The sequence below is a fragment of the Pogoniulus pusillus genome, chromosome 19, assembly GCF_015220805.1.
Source record: "Pogoniulus pusillus isolate bPogPus1 chromosome 19, bPogPus1.pri, whole genome shotgun sequence".
Taxonomy (NCBI): domain Eukaryota; kingdom Metazoa; phylum Chordata; class Aves; order Piciformes; family Lybiidae; genus Pogoniulus; species Pogoniulus pusillus.
In genome coordinates, this window is record NC_087282.1 from 12408288 (window position 1) to 12429210 (window position 20923).

General features: G+C 48.5%; 1 protein-coding gene across 5 annotated transcripts in view; it reads left to right on the top strand.

Moving 5' to 3' along the window:
• Positions 1–20923, top strand: part of ARHGEF9 (Cdc42 guanine nucleotide exchange factor 9) — a 252705-nt gene that overhangs the window by 42926 nt on the left and 188856 nt on the right. For 4 of the 5 annotated variants that reach the window (XM_064159330.1, XM_064159331.1, XM_064159329.1 and 1 more), the window contains exon 3: positions 3662–3771. In XM_064159330.1, the coding sequence (XP_064015400.1) occupies positions 3662–3771 (110 nt within the window). Of the gene's footprint in view, positions 1–3661; positions 3772–4756; positions 4804–20923 lie in introns of all 5 variants that reach the window. The other variant, XM_064159332.1, reaches the window with a different exon arrangement.

Genomic DNA, 20923 nt, shown 5'->3' on the forward strand with positions numbered 1-20923 from the left:
GGGTTGAAAAGTTGGGAATGTGGCTTGTATCCATGCTTAGTACAACCATGGAGCCAGGTGAGGGAGCTCTGAGAGCCACATGTGAAGGAGTTCCCTTTTGTGAGCTGCACAGTTATGAAATCAGGCTGTTTACTCTTTAATGTCTCTGAATGCAGTCCCCACTATTTGATTATGAGAAGATGAACAGGCACGGAAGGTGGAAAAGCTGTTCAGCAGAGGAGGCTCTGGGGAGACCTTATAGCAGCCTTCCAGTACCCAAAGGGAGCCTATGAGAAAGCTGGAAAGGGACTTTTTACAAGGGCTTGCACTGAAAGGACAAGAGGGAATGAAGCTTGAGGAGGGCAGATCTAGACTGGATAGTAGGAATGAATTCTTTATAGTGAGGGTGGGGAGACTCTGGAACCAGTTGCCCCAGACCAGATTGAACGTGGTCTTCTAGTGGGAAGGTGTCCCTGCCCATGGCTGGAGGAATGGGACTGGACAATCTCTTAGGTCCCTTCCAACCCAAACTGTTCTATGAATCTGTGACCTTCTGAGTATTCTTTTAGCAGCTCCTTCATGGTTTTCTGTCCTCTCACCAGTCTCTGTGGTGAGTAGCTGCTATTTGGAGGTGGTGAGGGTGATATCCCAGCTCCGGTCTGATGCTTGTTTGGAAACACAGCAAGGAGTGAGGGCTTTTTTTTTTTTTTCCTCCTGTGCTTGAGTTCTCTTCCTGGTCAAGAACAGAACTGCATGAGCCAAAGATGATGAGCTACCTTCTGACTTTATCCTGCTTAAAATGATGCTGGAGAAAGCACTGCAGAATGTATTTGCTGGAAGAGTCTGGTTTTGGCAGGTGAATAGCTTGATGGTGAATATATGACATCATCTTTTTTGGAAGCTCTAATTAAAAAGATTGATAATCAGAGTCAAGAAGTGATTTCCTGAAGAGCTACAGCTACCACCAGGAATCCTGTGATTTATCAACAAGTAGGTTTGGGAGTGGTGCCAATGTGTGTTGGCATCACTGGGGAGGACAGGGGGGCAAAAGCTCTGCTTACTCTGCATTTAGCAGATCCATTCTTTTTGCTCTCTGAAGGTGATTTATCAGATGAGGCTGATCAATGGCTCAATTTCTTCTCCAGCTGCTGAGAAGCGGCAGGCTTGTGTACTGGAGATCTGTCCACTTGTCATCTGGGAAACAGTTTGTAGGCAAAAATGTGTCAGAACATGAGGAGGCTGAGGGGAGACCTCATTGCCCTCTATAACTGCCTTAAAGGAGGTTAAAGCCAGATGTGAGTTAGTCACTTCTCGCATGCAAGAAGTGCAGGACAAGAGGAAATGGCCTCAAGTTGAGCCAAGGGAGGTTTAGGTTAGGGGAAAGATTCTACACAGCAGGGGTTTTCAGGCATTGGAACAGGCTGTCCAGAGAGGTGATGGAGTCACCGTCCCTGGTGGCATTTAAACCAGCTGAGGGGTGTTGTTTAGTGGCAGTAGCTTAGCACTAGTAGTGAGATTGTGAGCTGTAGGTGAGCAGCTGGTCTTGGTGATCTCGAAAGTATCTTCCAGCCTTAACAGTTCTATCATTCTGTGATCTGAGCAGATCATGGATGGTGGACAGCACATCGGGCTTCTGAAGAGCAAGGAAGGAGCAAGGCAGAGTAGCTACATCTTTAACTGCTGCCTCTTCTGCGAGGGTGCTGCGGTTCCTAGCACGTGTGGGAGCAGCACACACTCGGCTCTGAGTGTGAGCAGCGCTGCGTTGGCACGTTGCTGCCAAGTGCTACTACGTGGGCACGTTGCCTCTGGAGCCTGGTAGCAGCCTCTCGCTGGCGCTGCAGCTCCCTTCTCCCTCAGTCTAGAAACCGAAACGCGTGCGGCTAAAAATACCGGCGGCCGCCTGCGTCAGCAGTGCTGGGGAAGCGGGGCTGCTGCAATCTCTCTCCCAGCAACGCTGCGAGAAACCCGGGCTTGCTGCCCACCCAGCCGTGCCACGGCTGCAGCAGGGGCCCAGCGCTCTGGTGCTGCGCTCTCTGGGCACCACAGAGGCCCCAACGATTTGATTTAGGGGCAAGGAGCGTGGAGCTGTGCGTGGGTTTTGCTGCTGGAAGGTAAAGTTGAGCTGAAGCTCAGGAGTTTGGGGTGAGGATCTCCACTGTCGTGAAGCCTGCAACTATTCACCCTTTGTTATCTGATTTCACAGACAGCATCAGGTTAGAAAGGACCCTTAAAGGGCGTCTTGTCCAACTCCTATGCAGTGAGCAGGGACGTCTCCAGCTAGGTCAGGCTGCCCGGGGCCACATCGAGTCTAATCTTGAATGCCTTCGGGGACAGGGTCTCAGCCACGTTCCTGGGCAACCTGTTCTTGTATCTCACCACTCTCATTGTGAAGAACTTCCTCCTTATGTCCAACCTAAATCTACCCTGCTCCAGTTCCAAACCGTTGCCTTTCATCCTGTCACTACAACCCCAGCCTTCCTCTAGGTCCCTTTCGCATACTAAAATGCCCCTCTGGACTGACACAGCCTTTGTTGGGGTTAGAGGGACATCAGGTAAAAGAACACCAACATTGCACATCTCTGAGGGATGAAATGCAGAGTCTGGCTGCTCTCTGTGGCTGCCTTTCCCCGTGAGCCAGGCTGCAGGGGCTGGGGACACCCGTGGGTGTGTGTGTACGTACACAGACACGTACATGTGTGCTGCTCGACCACGTGTGTCTGAGAGGAGCCTGTACTGGCAGCTGCTGCAGGGACACGAGTGGTGCTGAGTTCTGTGCCTTCCTCCCAGCGGCTATCACTCCAGGGTAGGGGACATGAGGAGTTCAGGGGAGGAATTGACGACAGCCTGACCTTGCCAAAGCTGGGGGGACAGCACCCTGACCTCACACAGAATGACATCTTTGCCCCCTAAAAGAGAGGGCTAAGGTGGGGAGGTGAAAATTTGGGTGGATTAGCAAAGCAGTGCTTGATTTTGAAAGGTGAGTTGCCAGCCAGCAGCCCTCCTCCACCATTTGCCTCTTCTTCACAAGCTGTTCTGTGCTGGGCTCTGCACCATCTGTAAGGCCAGGCTGAGCTTTGGTGCAAATGCTGTAGCTTGCTTCAAGCAGAATTACATCTGTGAGGGACTGGCCTGATAGGCTGAGAAGTAGCCCAGATACTTTGCAAGCCCAGCTTTTGTGGACTTTCCCAGTTTTTATTTTCTGCCTGAATTGAAGGAGCTGTTTCCTCTCCTGTGGACCCAGTGACTGAAGCTGGCATTTCTGCAGGGCCAAGCTGCTGAGGTGCTGGTAGCAGCTCCGACCCAGGGAGCTGTTGCACTTTGAGTGCTGGTTTGTGCTGGCTGCTGCTCCTAGGAGAGCATTTGGGCTTCACACCCAGCCTGTCTGACCCTACCGCTTGCACCACCTCTGAATTTGGCTCTTGGCTCTTAGTTGGTGCCCTTGTTTTTGTAGTATCCAAGCCTCGCAGCTTCTCTTGTATCCCAAGAGCACCGAATAAAGCACCTCAATATACTTTCTGCTCCCTTTCTCTAAAGAGGAGGTTGAATGAGTCTCTTGCAAACAATTTTGTTTCTTTCATTTCAAAGAACAGCCTCCGCCCCCAGCCTGAGCTAAAGCACAGCATTTATCTTTTGTCATTCCTCTCTGCTTTTTTTTTTCCTCCTGTGGATTTTCTCCTGGCAGCTGAGAACGAGCAGGCTTCAAAGACCCTGAAGGTCCGCGGGAACTGCCGCAACGGCGGCCGTCGATGGAACCTCTTCAAGCCTGGAGCTGAGAAGCTACAGATCAGTAGGGTAAGGAGGTGCTGGGAATATGCCTCTGCATGTTTAGCCTCAGAAACTAACAGTGTGCTTTGCTAACAGCTTCCTGAATCTGTGGTTGCTTCAGCCACAGGTGGGTTTTTTGTTGTTATTTATCTTGTAGCAGTAAAATAAATGTGTTATCCTATCCCCCCCCTCCAAGGATTATTTCCCCTTCCATGTATTTCAAAAGCTTTATGGTCTAACAGAGGTACTGGGCCTCCTGCTTCTTTAGCTGAGTGTTCTTTTCAGTTGGAAGGAGCTGTGAAGTATCAGATTGCCTGTAAATTTGATGATTTTAGTTTAATTTTTCTTCCCTTTTTAACTGTGTTTGGTTCTGGTTTTAACTATGTGGGGTTTGGTACTGTTACTAGTGACAAATTCATCTCACCAATGTTTTCCCAAAGTGTTCTGCTCATATAGGCACAATTTACTAGGAGTTTTTTGTAAGAGATGCTTCTAGAAGGGGAAGTGAAAGCTGCTCTGGACCTGGGGATGTTTTTCCATGGCTTTCTCTGGGAAAAATTAAGAGAAGATGGCAAAAATGGTACCACTTATCGAATATATTTCCCTGCTTGAGTAGAGGGTTGCTTTTCATCTCTGCTGTGCTGAACATTTGGAATATGAAGACCATGGTTGTTCCATGGTCTTGTTTTGTGAGTCTGGTTTCACTGATACCCAACATTTAAGACTCTGGGTTGTCTGAAACCCAGAAAATTTTCCACCTGGCAACTCAGGTGACATAAGGAGAGTTTTCTAGTGAATAGGGCAGAAGAGGTTTAGCCCATGTCGTTCTTCTGGAACAGATAAACAAGGATGATCTGGGAGCCAGGAATTTCCCTGCTGGAAATCAACAGAGTGGGACTGGTTTTCTGTGATTGTGTCTTGGGCTCTTTTCCTTCTTGTTACTGTCCTTCCTTACCAATCCTTTATTGTATTGGTTTCCCCTCTGGTACCTGATAAACTGTCCTCCTGAAAGGGGATTTCCATGGTGGATATGGCCTCCGTCTCTCCACTGCAGAAGCAGTAAGTGAGGCTATCTTCTCCAGCCTGCCTGTGTTGGGTGTTGTGTTGGCTCCCAGGGGACACGTGCAGGGATGGACCAGAGGTGTTTCGGTCACTTGTGACTTTCTGTAAAGTTGTCTTGCATCACTTCTGTTTTCTGTCCTCGTTTTTTGTGGGCTCAGAATCCAGGGGACAGTAAAGGAGTTCAGCCCTTCCTTTTCTCTTCCTTCCCTTTGGGCCTTGTCTTGCTTCATACACAGACTGCTTCTCCCAGCTCAGGAAGGCTATTTGGTTATGCTGCACATCCAAGCTGTTGGAAGAGAAAATGAACCAAATCCAGGAGAGCTTTTTGTCCTCGGGGCCAGAATAAAAGCAGGCAAGAGCAGAGCTGCCACTGCAGCTCTGAAGGGTTGTGTTGTGCAGTGCACAAGCCCTACTTTAGGTGCATTAGTTACAGAAACCATACCCATGTTCAGGGATCTGGTGCTGGATGCATGAAGCTGTTTGGTCTACCTTAATCAAACACTTCCTTTATTTCTTAAGAGAAGATAGAAATGTTCAGCCTCTGTAGCTATTCTTCAGACCCTGCATGGACATGAAGGTGAGACATAAAGAATAAAGCTCTTCACAATGAGGGTAGTGATACGCTGGAACAGGTCGCCCAGAGATGTGGCTGAGGCTCCATCCCTGGAGACATATGAGGCCAACTTTATGGGTCCCTGAGCAACCTGCTCTGGTTGGAGATGTCCCTGCTCACTGCAAGGTGGGGTTGGACAATGTGACCTCTGAGGGTCACTTCCAACCCATTCTGTGCTTCTTTGAAGGTGCTGTTCTGTTTTGATACAGTATTGCTAGTGAGTGCGTGAGAAACAGGATGGTGTCCTGGGTGATCTCAGTAGAACCAGACCTGCTGGAGCTGGCAGTGCCAGGTTGGATTTGATCACCTTGGAGGTGTCTTCTAGTCAGAGTGATTCTGTTGTTGCAAACTGAGCCTGACATTGGAACACCCTTATGAAGGTGGTGGAAGATTGAAGCTTCAGCAAACCAAATACACTGCTCAAGTTTGGGAAGGATTAGATAAGAAACTTTTGCTTCTCCAGTGGTGTTATCTAGGAAGGATGCAGAACTGGAGAGGGAAACAAGCTTCTCATAAATGTGGAGATCTACGTGTGACACTTCACTCAGAGATGTGTGTGCATCACTGGGACAGAGAATAGGTTTTGGGTGCTGATCAAGATGCTCTCAGACTTGTTTGGAGCTGCTGTTGGGCAGCTTGTTTAGACTGAATTACAGCCAACAGGCAGGTGTGAAACTTCTGCTGGGCTTTATAAATCAGAGGGACCGTGTTAAGTGCTGCTGGAGGAGGATATATAAACGTGCCTCACAACAGTGGTGCTGGAAAGTTCATCTGTTGCCTCTGCTCTAATCTGAGTGAAGATCTATGGATCTGTAAATCAGCTCTTTGCCAGAAAGGCAATTCTCCTTTGGCAAGATTTATAAATTTGGGGTAAGATTTGTGGGCTTGGGTATCCCTTGTTCATTCACAGCTGATGCCAGTCAGGTGGCAGAGTTAACATGGAAATGAGGGATTTATACTCCCAAACTAAAGGCCAGGCTTCTGCAGTTGTGCCTGAATTCCATCTTGAATGAGTATGGTGGAGTCTCGGAGATAGTCAAGGCCCCATCCTGGACATATTCAAAGTCAAACTTGATGGGGCCCTGAGCAGTGTGATCTAATTGAAGATGCCCCTGCTTGTCTGTATGGTGGTTGGAAAAGGTGGCTTTAGAGGGTTCCTTCCAACCCAATGCATCTGTGATTCTTTGAGAGAGAGACAGCAAGAGTGGACTAAAAAAGAATTGAGGTTGTCTTAATGGTGTTGGTGCCATATTTGCCTTGCAGAAATAGGGCAGTTGTACAGAAAGAGAATTGGTGTCACTACATGTCATGTGAAAAGGTGGATGAGCACCTTGTGAACCCTTGGAGGCTTCTTATGCTTTGTGTCATACCCAGGTTTTTGACAAAAGCTATTCCCCTTCCTTTTGGATAGAGTTGTTATGTGTGACTTAAAAATGGCATCTCTTAACTTCCTGCTGACACAGAAGTCTGCATTAAGTCCTGATCCAAAGCCTAAGGTGGGAGAATCCCCCTCCTCAACACCACTGCTTGTCACATCTGGTACCACTGTCCAGTAGTTTCACAGTTGGCTGCATCTTAATCCTTGTCTCCAGACAGCAGGGATGACAAATTGCAGTGGCAGCAGTAAGTCGTGGTAGGAGGAAAGGAGAGAAAGCAAAGTGTCTGCACCTGTGCTCCATCTCATAATCATCTTAGGAGTGCATGTGATGCACTTCCTTTGGTGCTTAGCACTGCTGAGGCCACAGCACGAGTACTGTGTTCAAGTTATTTGGGCCCTCACTCCAAGAAGGACCCTGAGGTGCTGGAGCAGGTCCAGAGAAGGACAGTGAAGTTGATGAAGAGTCTAAAGCATAGGTCTTGTGAGGAGCAGCAGAGGGAACTGGGTTTGTTTAGCTTGGAGAAAAGGAGGCTTGGGGGAGGCCACTTGGCTCTGCAACTCCCTGAAAGGGAGCTGGAGCCAGGTGAGACTGAAATGGTTCTCAAACACTGGAACAGGCTGCCCAGGCTGAGTCTCCATCCCTGGAGTTGTTTAAAAATTGCAGAGATGTGGTGCTGAAGGACATGATTTAGCACCAGAGTTGGCAGAGTTAGAGACAGTTGGACTTGATGGTCTTAGAATTGTTTTTGTTGAAAAAGAGCTTTGTAATTCTCGGCACAGTCCTGTATTTTACTTAACTGCTTATGGCTCTGCTCCTCTCAGCCATGCCCAAAGTGTACTAAAGAGTGTCCACAGGGCTGGGCACAAGCTTCAGACATATTCTCAGGAGTAGGTAATGTTTATTAGTCCCACTTTGTAGGTGGGAATAAGGAACTGAAGCACTGGAGGAGGTGCTACCTGTAGAGCCATGTATTGATTGATTTCTTTGTCGTGTAATTTTGAAGCAAGGGAAAAACTACAGAGTCAAACTGAATTGGCTTTCAAAAGCTTCCAGTATTTATTTATTTGTTTTTCAGGAGCATAGTTTTCAATCTGGAGAAAACTGCATTGAAACAGTTTATGTGCATTTTGGTTTAGGACTTAGGTCACTTGGAGCCTTGGGTTTTTATGGGAGCAGCTTGTGGTGCCCCAAACTGTAGGCATCTGTAATGCCAGAGAGTAGACTGAAAGTGCCCTCAGCATCTATCATGCCTCCACAGTTTACTCTCAGGCAGATCCTGATCCATAGGGCAATGGACAAGGGGAGAAATGAGTTGTGACCTGCAAAGTGTTTTATGGTGTGGATGGTAGAAGCACAGGAGAACGTACACATCCTGGGCTGGCTTCATTCTGACCCAAACCACTGGCCTCTGTTGCTATTTATGAAGGGACTTCTTGAATCTCCTTAACTGTCAAAGTTGTCTCAGCTCTGCTGTGGGGATGTATTCCAGGAGATTAAGCCCATCTTAACAACAGAACCATCCTCTCCAGATGTGGGTGTGTGTGTGTGCTGGTTCTCTCCATCTTACCTGTGACTAGAGGTTTAATTGTTAAGCCTTTCATTTAGCAGAGATCTGCAAACCTTGCTGTTTTGTGCTGCTTTCCCCACTTCCTGTCCTGTGTATACAAGGCACTTAAGCCCAAATTTCTATGCTGGAGGAAGCCCATAATTAGCTAGAATGGAAACTTTGCAATGGAGCCAGCATCTTTGACAGCCCCCATACAAATAATAGGCAGACTGCTGTGCAGAGGTGCTGAATATTCACCAGACAACCACCAGCCCAGCCTGTCCTTGCTCCTCTCCAAGTCGTGAGCTATTTTCAGAGGCTGGTGGGGGGTTGCCATTGCAATGGTGGTGGATCTGCAAGTCCACAGCTTCCCAGAGCTAATTCCCTTCAGGCATGTTGATGAGGAATAGGAAATGCAGACAACGTGCAGCCTCCGAGAGAAGAGAGCAAAGAGAAAGTTGATTTGGATTCTCTCTTGCTCAAACTGTGCTGCATTGAACAGGGAATGCTGCTTGATATTCAGCACCAGCTCTCCTGCTTTCTATTTTTAGCCTCTAGCATAATGCTGAGTGAGCATTTTGTTGAGTGGGGCTGTTTTTTTCTTTCTCTTTCCCTGTTTGAAATGTGTCCTGCACTCTGTTTCTCTTGCTTTGCTACTTGGGGGAGGCCAGGAGTGTGGAAGGGATGGGGGATTGCTGCATTCAGCTACGTGAGCAGAGTGTAATCAGCAGTTTTCAGTCCTGTCCATGTGAACAGGCTGATGGAAAAGCAGAGTCCCGTGGCTTTCCTGCTGCTTAATTAGTTTAAATAGCAGTGTGCTGGTTACGAGGGGTTTATCCACACATATGGAGGGCTGCCGGGGAAATGCATCCTCTTCGGATCTCTCTGCGCTCATTTTAAGCCTTCAGTACTTCTGCTGACAGGGTAGGTCCCATCTGGATATTTCTGGGGGCTTTGTTCTCTATCTAAACCTATCACACTACTCAGTGCTCTGAAATCTTTATATAGGTTATTCCATTGCTCAGGTGGAGCTGTGTTCTAGTTTGTGCCTGTTGCCCCTTGTCCTGTCGTTGGCCACTACTGAAAAGAGTCTATCCCCATCCACTTGCCCCCACCCTTTGACTCTTGATGAGCATTGCTCGGGGCCCCTCTCAGGCTGCTCTTCTCCAGGCTCAACAGCCACAGGGCTCTCAGCCTTTGCACCTCACAGAGATACTTCAGCCCCTCAGCGTCTTTGCAGCCTCCACTGGACTCTCAGCAGTAGTTCCCTGACTCTCTTGATCTGGGGAGCCCAGGACTGGATCCAGCTATGGCCTCCCTAGGGCAGAGCAGAGTGGGTGGAGAACCTCTTCCAGTGCTTTCCTCTGTGAAGCCAGTCCTAGGCTTTTGTAGCTGCTGCTTTTTTTTTTTAGCAAGTTCTGAGGAGCTCTGCCTGTGCAGCATTGCTAAAAATAAATAAACAAAAATTGACTTGCTCATTCAAGGAGGAAAAGCAATTCAGTCCATGCTGACAGACCCTGATGGCCTGCCTCAGAACTTCATAACTCTCTGATGCTGTTATGTTGTCCCATCTGCCTGGGTGAAGTGTGCTCAGCAAGGAGCTCTGAGTTAGTGGAGTTTGCAGCCTCTTAAGCATCTAAAGTCTGGTGTATCCAATGTGATTTAGTTTATGAACTGGTCAGAGCAGAGAACATTGAATGAATGTGTTTAGTCTCTTGTGGGCTCCAGGTTATCCTTAAACCCATTTGCATCCATTTTGCATGAATGGGTCATGCTTTGAACTTGCTTTTCAGGGAGTGTGATGAATATTAGTGCAAAATACACTTCAGGATGCTGAGTAGCAGAAGTGAGCAGCACTTAGCAGCTCACCATGCTTTGGCTGTTTTGTCTTGTTTAGAAATAATGTGAGGAGTGCTGTAGTGCTGCACAGAACAATGCTGGAGGGACATAAAGCTGGAGCACTTTGGCATTAAACCAGCAGTGTGACAGTGCTACTGAACCTCATGAAGTTTGACAAGGGCAAGTATAGAGTTCTGCACCTGGAAGGAAAAAACAACTTTCTGCATCAGTATAGGTGAAGGGTTGTCCTGCTGGAAAGCATCTCTGTGGAGAAGGACCTGAGAGTATTGGCAGACAACATGTTTACTGCAAGCCAGTAATGTTCCCTCGTGGCCATGAGGGCTGTTTAGTGTGGAGAAGAGCAGCCTGAGAGGTAATCTTCTCAATGCTCAGCAGGAACTGAAGGATGCGGGGCAAGAGGATGGGACCAGGCTCTTCTCAGTGGAGCCCAGGGACAGTGGGCAGTGGACACAAACAAACCCAGGAGGTTCCACCTGAACAGGAAGAGAAAATTAATTGCTATGTGGGTAATGGAGCCCTGGAGCAGGCTGCTCGGAGAGGTTCTGGGGTCTAGAGAAGTTCCAAACTCACTCTGCATATTGTGATCTTGGGCAAGTTGCTGTGGGTGTCTCTGCTTTAGTAGGGAGGTTGTACTGGATGATACTCAGAGGTCACTTCCAAACACCACTAATCTGGGATTCTGTAGTTTCTCTACCATACCTGGAGACAGCAGGGGTTGAGTGAGTGTGAATCCTTACAGGAAGGAGAAGCTTGAAATGATCAAAACTTGGAGTTGTGGGGTTTTGTTCTGGGTAGCACAGAAAAGATTTGAAGCTCAGCTGTTCCAGGGTTACATGCAGGCATGTCTTAGAAGTCTCAGCTTCCTCTTGTGATGGTCTTTATAGTCCCAGTGGGCCTTGGGGTGTTTTGTGGGCAGCTGCAGCTAGTGGCTACTACATCCTACGTGGTGTTAAATGCATGTCTGACAGTGGCTGTACAATATCACCTCTTCTGGAGTTTGAATTCAGCTCCCTGTCATCATCTTAAACATTAGCTTGGAATAGATCTTTCTCCTTGTTGCTCAGTAGTTCTACCTTGATTGCTCTGCTCCAGCTCGTTACTCAGCCATGTCTCTGTGCTCCACTCTGGGCCATGGATTGTGCAAAAGCAGCTCTAATGGAAGCTCACTTTGTGTTGCGTTGCTAAAACCTTAATGACATTTTGCTTGGCAGCAGCCTGTGCTCCGTGTGGTTTGCCCTTCCCCAGTGCACTATGTTCTCAATAAGCTGAAGTCCGTGGTAGGTGTAGCATGAAAAATCTCTGAGTAAATATTGGAAGAAATGCTTTTGTAGTGCTTCCTGAGCTCTGGCTGCGTTTGTGATTCAAGGCCACTGCAGTGTCACCAGTATTTAGCTGAAAATGAGCTAAATTTGGGAGGGAAAGGCAAAAGCACAGGTCATAGCTTCAAAATCTCTTCTGTAGCTGCCAAGGTGTGAATCTGAGGTTGCATCTTCCATGCAAAAGTGCTGCTGAAGCTGATGGTTGCTGTCTGGATGCATGCACCCAGAAACTCATTGAGGGATGAAAGGGGTGCATGTGGCTCCCTGCACTCTGAGATGGGATCTGGAGCACTTCACTCTATCATCCTATTGACATGGCCAAGGGAAATTCCCCTCAGGCTGCAGTGTGGAGGTCGGGGGACTGTCTACTCCTGAGTGCAATATCATCATGTCTTCAAAGCTCTTCATTTATTTCTGTTGATGCACTGGACCATCCCCTCTGCACCTTTTTCTCGCCTCTTCTAATCTGATGATGCTTATGTAAGGTAGATTTAGACTGGAGAGTAGGAAGGAATTCTTTACAATGAGGGTGGTGAGATGGTAACAGGCTGCTCAGGGAGTTGTGGATGAGGCTTTGAACAACCTGGGCTAGTGGAAAGTGGCCCTGGCTTGTGGGGAAGGTGCTCTCTTTTTGTAGGTGTCTGAGGCTTGTAGGGAAAGTGCTCTTTGTTATGAAATCAAGATGTTGAAGTTTGGTTTAGATACCACAGGTAGGAATAAAGGGTCTAATTTCATCCTGAGTTTTGTCCTACAGAACTACAGTGGTTTTCATACCTGAATTAAACTTTGCATGTTAACACAAGACTCTGCTTGGAGAATGAGGAGTAGAAAACTATCAGGCTGAGAAGCTGCAAAGGGAACTGGGTTATTGTATTAGTGAAATCATGTGGCCTGCAGTGAGCTCAAAGAAAACTTCATCTCTTAATGGACTGCACAGAATATAGAGAATAATTCCTCTAATAAATCTCTTTCAGTCTCTAATACCTAGAGAAATACATTATCCTGTTGTCTAAGAGCCTTGAGAGATCAATCTTATCTGAACAAGAATAGACATTTCATGTTGGCTCTGCCTGGTGTGACAGGGTCAGCAGTTGCACTCCGTGTAGCTGGGAGGAAGCTGGAGCATCAGCTGCTTGCAGCGCTGTTGTTACCAGCATTAGATGCCGTTTGCCATCCCAGTGCTGAAGAAGACTCTGCAGCAGCAGCAGCAGCATTGTTGCAGTATCCTTTGAGGTGAGGATCCTGAACCTCCATGAGCTGGCATCAAAGAAACTGCCCCCTTGTCAAGAACACAGCGCAGAGCCTGTGGCCATTGGGAGACCACCTTTGGAGGGGTCTTTGACTGCTGCTGTGAACCACTCCTGCCCTCAGCAGTTTAACTCCTGTTGAGCTTGAGCACCAGTTGCTTCCCAGGTCCAGATGCACTGTCCTGCAAATTTACATGCTACCAAAGTGTCATGTCGTGCAGTTCTGCTAGTCTGCTGCTGTGTCATGTTGTGGGATGCAACACAGGGTTTCTCCCCAGTGATGCTGATTTGGGAAGTGAGAGAAAAGGAAGCAAAAAATATTAGTGCAAACCAGAATAAACCTGCCATAAACCACAGATGGGGATGCCCGAGAAGCAGATTGCTCCGGTAGAGATGAGTCAGTACTGAATGATTCCACTTTACTCCTCACACAAGAACTTACTTAGCTATGAGCAGAAGTAACTCCACTGCTGCCCTTTGTATGACAGGTACTCTTCAGCTCACTGTCTCTCTTGACGTGCTTCCAAATCCTAGGTGAGTTGAGCCTCACCTGGAGAAACAAGCAGGTCCCACCGCAGTGAGGCAGTGATGCGTGACTGTCTTGTGAAGGGGACTTGCTATGCTGTAGAGGTACATGGTGCCTCTGAGATGTTTAAATGTGGAAGTGGATATGTCAGATCAACATCAACATAATGCTGGAGAAGGGACTGAGCTGAATAGTGAGCAGCATGGTGCCAGGTAGTGACAGAGCTGCCTCAGTGCAGCTGTCTTATGGGCACTTAAATAGGCTGCAGTAAGGTCATATCTTCTAGGAAGTGGGAAAGCAAAGAGGGAAAAAAAGGTCAATTAAAGAGTTTCAGGACTTCACTGTAGCAGTGATGCACTTAGGTTGCTTGGCAGTGATGTCTGTTCCTGGAGTTGCACAGGACAGTGCTGACAGAGGCTGTCTTGTGCAATTGCCTTTGTCTTCTGAGTGGTGACTCCCAGACGTTCATTGTGTGAGCTGCTGCTGGTTGAAGGACCTCTGGGAGATCTCCACTGTCTGCAGTATGACAGACCTGGGCTTTACATTGTGAGGTTTTCAGCTCCTCAGCAACTTCATGAAATGGTTAAGCATAGAGTGGTTTGGGCTGAAGGGACCTTAAGAGGTCATCCAGTCCAACTCCCCTGCAGTCAGCAGGGACATCTGCAATTAGAGCAGGTTGTTCAAAGCCCAAAACAACCTGACCTGCAATGGTTTCAGGGATGGGGCAGCTACCACCTCTCTGGGCAACCTGGGCCAGATTCTCACCACCCTCATGGTCAAACAATTCTCCATTCTGTCCAGTACCAATCTCCCTCTTTCAGTTCAAACCATCACCCCTTGTCCTGTCACAACAGGCCCTGCTCAAAAGTCTGTCTCAAACTTTCTGATGGCCCCTTGAAGTCCTGGAGACTGCCCTTGCCCTTTACTGCAGCTGGGCTTTCTAAGGGATTGACCAGCTTGTGGTCTTGGGTTACCCATCTATCTATGTGACTTCTCTGGAGGCAATAAATATGTGCAATGAAGTGGCACAAGCCCTTTTAATGCTGGGTGCAGAGGTGGGTAAGGGTGATGGCTGAGGGAGGAAGGCAGTGGAGGAAGTTGTCTCAAGTGTAAACTGAGCACTTACCGTGCCCAAGTGTGAAATCCCAGGTGGCAAAGGTTTGGCTGGGTGTGAAGTAAGAACCTGAAGCACTGGTGCTTCCAAAACAAGACTGTGTTGAACCAAAAATGGCCAGTTCTCCCGACTCAGTCAGCTGGTCAAGGTAGGAGAACATACAGTCATAGAATCGACCAGGTTGGAAGAGACCTCCAAGATCATCCAGTCCAACCTATCTCCCAGCCCTATCCAGTCAACTAGGCTATGGCACCAAGTGCCTCATCCAGTCTCTTCTTGAAGATCTCCAGGGACGGTGCCTCCACCACCTCCCTGGGCAGCCCATTCCAATGCCAATCACTCTCTCTGGCAAGAACTTCCTCCTAACATCCAGCCTAGACCTACCCCAGCACAATTGAGACTGTGTCCCCTTGTTCTATTGCTGGTTGCCTGGGAGAAGAGACCAACCCCACCTGGCTACAGCCTCCCTTCAGGTAGTTGTAGACAGCAATGAGGTCACCCCTGAGCCTCCACTTCTCCAGGCTGCACACCCCCAGCTCCCTCAGCCTCTCCTCATAGAGTTTGTGTTCTAGGCCCCTCACCAGCTTTGTTGCCCTTCTCTGGACATGTTCCAGCACCTCAACATCTCTCTTGAATTGAGGGCCCCAGAACTGGACACAGTCCCACCCCTGCAGCAGTTTGCAGTGACAGAGTGGCTCCAGAGCTGAAATTTTGTTTGTCTTCTGCCAGTAGCCAAGGACTGGACAAGAAATAAAACTGTGGTTGGATCTTTTTTACACATGACTTACTTCCCCACATTCTTTATTAGGGCCACGTCTTCCTCTTCTTAGATATCTCACTTTTATTTTTAACACTGGACAAGTATCAAATATCCCTCAAGAGAGATCTGTGCTTACAGCTTGGATTTGACAGTTGAGAAGAGTCCAGCAGACATCTTTGCCTCATCTGAAATGCTGCTATTTTGAGCTCTGCCTTTTGTTTTTAGCCATCAGTGATAAGTTTGTGTTTCCTGTAGATGATATTTTGGGTTGATGTGAGCTGTTACAAATCATGTCTGCAGAGGATCTGGTTGGAGTGATTGAAACTCCACTGTGCAAAATGGTTGTCTTCCTGTGCGAGGTTCATTTTGTCTTTCCTGCTTTGAGACTCCTTGTCAAGGATCCGGCCTGGGCTGGCCACCAGATGAGTGCCAGAGGCTCCCCATGAACCTCTCCGTTTCCCAAAGGGAAAAGAAAGAGAAGAAGGCAGAGAGACTACTGGGGGATGGGAAAGAAATGAAACCAGCTGGGATTGAAAGAAGAACAATCCCATGAAATGGGAAAGAGACAAAGCAGCATGGACCCCAACCCCTGATGGCAATGGCATCACTGTTGGCACCACTGATGTGGGGGACAGCCACTGGACAAATCTCAGACTGAACTCCACAGCAGATGGGAACCAGCTCCAGGAATTGGATTCTGAAACTGGATTCAGGAACACAGGGATTGGGATGGGAAGCCGAAGGGACAGTCTTCCTGGGATGCTTGACCCTAGTGATCTCCCAGCTGTCTCCTGAAGATGTCATCCATGGCATGAAATCCCTTGTTGGGCAGTTGAGAGTCACCTCTCTTGTCCACTTTTTGCAGGTGCCACGTCTGCCTTCGTGCCCCCCAATAAGGGGCAGAAGATGTGGCAGTGCCCTTGGTGTGCAGAGGCTTTCTGCAGCCCAGCCCTTGGCAGGAGCTCTCCCCATCAGCTTCCTGCTAGAAGCAGCCTCTGGCTGTGCAAACCTGCCTTGAACTTCAGAAAGTGCCTCACTGAGCAGAGCCTGAGCTGGGAAGTCCCATCCTGAACAGAGTCAGCTCTGCTCTAGCTCACACCAGGACCTGACACTTTTTCCCCCAGAGCAGAGTAGAATTCAGCCCCTGCATCCCAGCTGGGATTTGTATCTTACTGAAGCACTTTATAAGTACTTCTGCAGAAAGACTTTGTTTTTCCCTCCTTTTTGGTTTTTTTTTTTTGGCCTTGAGATAAATGAGAGTGAACTTTACAGGCACTTTCTGGGGAATCAGGCATTTTCCAGCTATTATTTTGCAAACTATTAGAGCGGCAGATCATGAGGTGGGACACTCAGTTATGCAAACAAAGCCACGTCACTCCTGGCCAAAAATAGCTTCAGTCCATGTGCATTAAGGTGGAAATGATGGCCTTTGGTGTACACACAGCAAACAGCCAGGGGAGAGGGGGGAGGTGAGAGGGAAGGCTGCAGCTTTTTGGTTAGAGCCTCTCAGGAGGTGTTTGGGGAAAGTGGGTTTTCCAGAGAGGAGATGAGTGTTGCTGCTCCTAATTTTGGTAGGAAAAGGATCACTAATTTAGACAAAAAGGGGAGTGGGGTCTTGGGAGGTGGCACTCTGCTCCCAGAGGTGTCCACTTTTAACATCCAGAAGATGAAAAAATACTGGAAAGTGGTTTAAAAACATTCCCTTTCTTCCTCTCCCTATTACTTTCTAGCACAGATTCTGCAGTCTTGTGTGATGCTTAGCTTGGTGGTTCCGTACTGGGGGAGATGGTTTCAGATCTCCTTACAGAGATGTTTCCTTTGCTACCTTGGCTTAAGTCTTCATCTGTTTTGATTTCATCCATCACTGCAGGACCCTAAATAATTTGGAGATCACTCTACTAGCTATTTACTGTGTGTTCATGGACCCACTGCCTGTTAAGTTTACTGGATGTTTGCAGCAGGGATATGGTCCAGCTTTCTCTAATATGCTGCAGGTTACTCTCCAGCAGGCTTTAAATAACCTTTTTTCCTAACTCCTGTAGGATCACTCCACTGAGATCCCTTTGCAGTGCTGTGTTTCATTGCAGTTTATCTTGCTGGTAGGAGATCCTGTAGAGTTTCTGGCTTGAGATACAGCTTGGGCTAGAGAGGATAAAGCAGGAGCTCAAGTATGAAGATGCAGCTTGCAGGTCTACAGATGGAATTTCCATTGGATTAAGGCCTCCTTAGGCTGAAGAAGAGGAGGCTGAGAGGAGGCCTCACTGCTCTCTACAGCTACCTAAAAGGAGGTTAGAGTGTGGATAGTGTTGTCCCCTTCTCCAGAGGAACTAACAACAGGACAAGAGGTAACAGCTTCAAGCTGTACCAGGAGAGGTTTAAGTCAAATATTAGGAACAACTTCTTTCTTCCAAGAGTGGTCAGTTGTTGGAACAGGCTGCCCAGGGTGGTGGTGAAGTCACCATCCGTGGACATGCTCAAGAAAGTTGTGGACATGGTTTAGTGGCCGTGGTGGTCTTAGGTTGACAGTTGGACTCAATCTTGGAGGTCTTCTCCAACTGAAACAATTCTGTGATTCAGATGCTTTGCTGCTTCCAAACTAGAGTGTTTTCCAGACATGATTCCTGTGTTTAGGTTATGCCAGCTGTGTGTTGCTGCATTCCAGAAGAGCTGACCACATCCCAGCATGAGCATGAACACATAGAAAGGGGAGATGAGTGCTGATTTTTTTTTTCCAGCCTGTCAATTAAAAGAGAGCACAAGGATTCTGACTGCATGGCTGAGAGGTTAAGTATTGTGGTGACAGCGAAAAATCAGCTGTCTTAAGGGAACTGCTTGGTTTCTATGCATTTATGTTTAATTAAAACATTCCTGCATCCTGCACTCTTCAACATCAATACTGAGATGTATTTGGAATCGCTGCCAGGGGAATACATTGTTATGGCATCCTCTTTCCACATCTATTAGCAGGAAGAGGATAATTGAGGAAATCTCACACAGATTTAATTGGGGACTGAGGGCAGGAGCAGGCAGGAGAAACACAACACAGAAGTAGGTCAGAAGTTTGGCTGTGGGTAACTCTTGCTTGACACTGAGCATTTGAGCTGAGTGGCTCTGGTGCAGGCAGCTGTGGGGCTGCTGGGATTTTGGGATTAAGCAGGGAATTGGGGGTGGTGTGAAAGGAGCTGCCTGCTGTATAGCTTATATAATGTGCCCTGTATAGGCTGGTGGGGAGTCCAGGTCATCTCTGTAGTGTGCAGCATGTAGTTGCAAGAGTGGGTGGTGATCCCTTGTGGCTCTGTACAGGCTGGGTGAGGAAGTTGGGGTGGCTGAGGACAGTTCAGCCAGGTTTGGGGCAAGCTTTGCATGCTATGAAGCTCTAGCCAGCAAGGCAGGTGTCCTGCAGCTGCCTGCCACAAGCTGGGGGTGCCCACAGCCCAGGGTGGTGTGGGGAATGTGTGCTTCCTTTGCACCCTGCAGTTGTGCCGTGGAGCTGTGGCTCTTGGAGCTGGCAGCAGAGCCTCTGAAGTAGGGCCAGGATCTTTTTCCAGTTCTGACTGCATGCCCTGCTCCTTGCCTGCTGTGGCTGCGACACGTGGCACTGTTCTGCAGATCTGCATGAGGCGGTCGAGTGCTGCTGCTGCTGCTGTCTGCTCAGATCCACATGCCTGCTGTGCTCAACTCTGGGTGCACAGTGCAGCTGCCTCAGCAGCCCGCAGTCCAAAGCCTCCTGAAGCTGCAGGCTTTCAGTCAGGGCTCCAAAAACATGCTGATTTTCTTTGGGACACTGCTCTGTCTTCTAGAACCTCTGCCTGGTGACTCCCTTCAAGGTCCCACGTGTGGTGCAAAGCTTGGGTCTCTATTTTGAACTTTCTGTTCTGTGCTTGAATAGTACCTAAGGTCCTGAGGAGGTCACAGCAATGATCCCGAGGGCTGAAACCTCTCTGCTGTGAGGAAAGGCTGAGACAGTTGGCATTATTCAGCCTGGAGAAGAGAAGGAGTCTTCAAGGAAACTTTTCAGTACTTGAAAGGGCTGACAAGAAATATGGGGCCAGACCTGGAACAGTTCCACAGATGGGACATCTCACACCTCTCTGGCAACCTGGGCCAGGCTCTCACCCTCAGTGTCAAATATTTCTCCTTTCTCTCCAGTCTGAGTCTCCTTCTTTCAGTTCAGACTGTCACTCCTTGTCCTGTCAAGGACTGCTCACTGCAGTTGTGTCCCTTAAGATTTTTTGTATCACCTGGGGGAAGAGGAGCAGCAGCACTGTTGCACTGGGGGAAGCCCAGTAACGGTGTGCAGCACAAGCTCCCAGTTTGCTGGATTCCTGTGCCCAGGGATGTTCAGGATCAGTGAGCAGAGTCAGCTGGAGGGGGGCCTGCAGAGTTGTCCAGTACTTGAAAAGATGGACACCGAGGAGAGGATGGACACTTCAAACTCTTTACTTTGAATCTAGTGAGACACTGGAAAGGATTGCCCAGAGAAATCATGAATGCCTCATCCCTGGAAATGTTTAAGACCAGGCTGGGTGAGGCTTTGAGCAAACCCAGTCTAGTGGAAGCAGGGGCCCATGGCAGGGGGGTTGGAACTAGATGATCCTTACGGGCACAGAATCACAGAATTAACCAGGTTGGAAAAAGACCTCTAGGATCATTGAGTGCAACCTATCTCCTAACCCTTCTAATTAACTAAGCCATGGCAATAAGTGCCTCATCCAGCCTCCTTTTAAACACCTCCAGGGATGGGGACTCCACCACCTCCCCATGCAGCCCATTTCAATGCCAATCAGTCTTTCCATGAAGAACTTCTTCCTAGTGTCCAGCCTGAACCTGCCCTGGCACAGTTTGAGGCTGTGTCCTCTTGTTCTGTCACTGGGTGCCTGGGATAAGAGACCAACCCCACCTGGTTACAACCTCCTTTCAGGTAGTTATAGACAGCAATGAGCTGTGCCCTGAATCTCCTCTTCTGCAGGCTGCACACCCCCAGCTCCCTCAGCCTCTCCTCACAGGGCTGTGCTCCAGGCCCCTCACCAGCCTTGGCGCCCTGCTGTGGACACGTTACAGTCTCTCTACATCTCTCTTGAATAGAGGAGCCCAGAACTGGACACAGCACTCAAGGTGCTGAGTACAAGGGCAGAATAAGCTCCTTTGTCCTGCTGGCCACACTCTTCCTTATCCAGGCCAGGATGCCATTGGCCTTCTTGGCCAACTGGGCACACTGCTGGCTCATCTTCAGCTACTCTCTATATAGTACCTCCAGGTCTCACTCTGCCTGTCTGCTCTCAGACACCCTGTCTCCAGCCTGTAGCACTGCATGGGGTCGTCGTGGCCAAAGTACAGAACCTGGCACTTGGCCTTGTTAAAACTCACGGTGTTGGACTGTGCCCATCTATCCAGCCTGTCCAGGTCCCTCAGCAGAGCCCTTCTGCCCTCTGACAGATCAACACATGCTCCCAACTTGGTGTCATCTGCAAACTTACTGATGCTGGACTCAACAACCTCATCCAGATCATCAGTGAAGATATTAAACAGGACTAGGCCCAGCATTGAACCCTGGTCCCTTCAACCAAACCATTCTATGATAATGCCAGATGGCAGGCAGGCCAGTGCAGAGGGTGCACTTTGCTCCTTGTCTCCCAGACCTGGAGCTTGGCAAACTCCATGATTGGTGCCTTTTCCTGCTTATCCCACTGCCACAAGCCCTTTGCTTTAGCTCCAAGCTGGAAGAGAAACAACTCAAGCCAGAGATGCCTGTG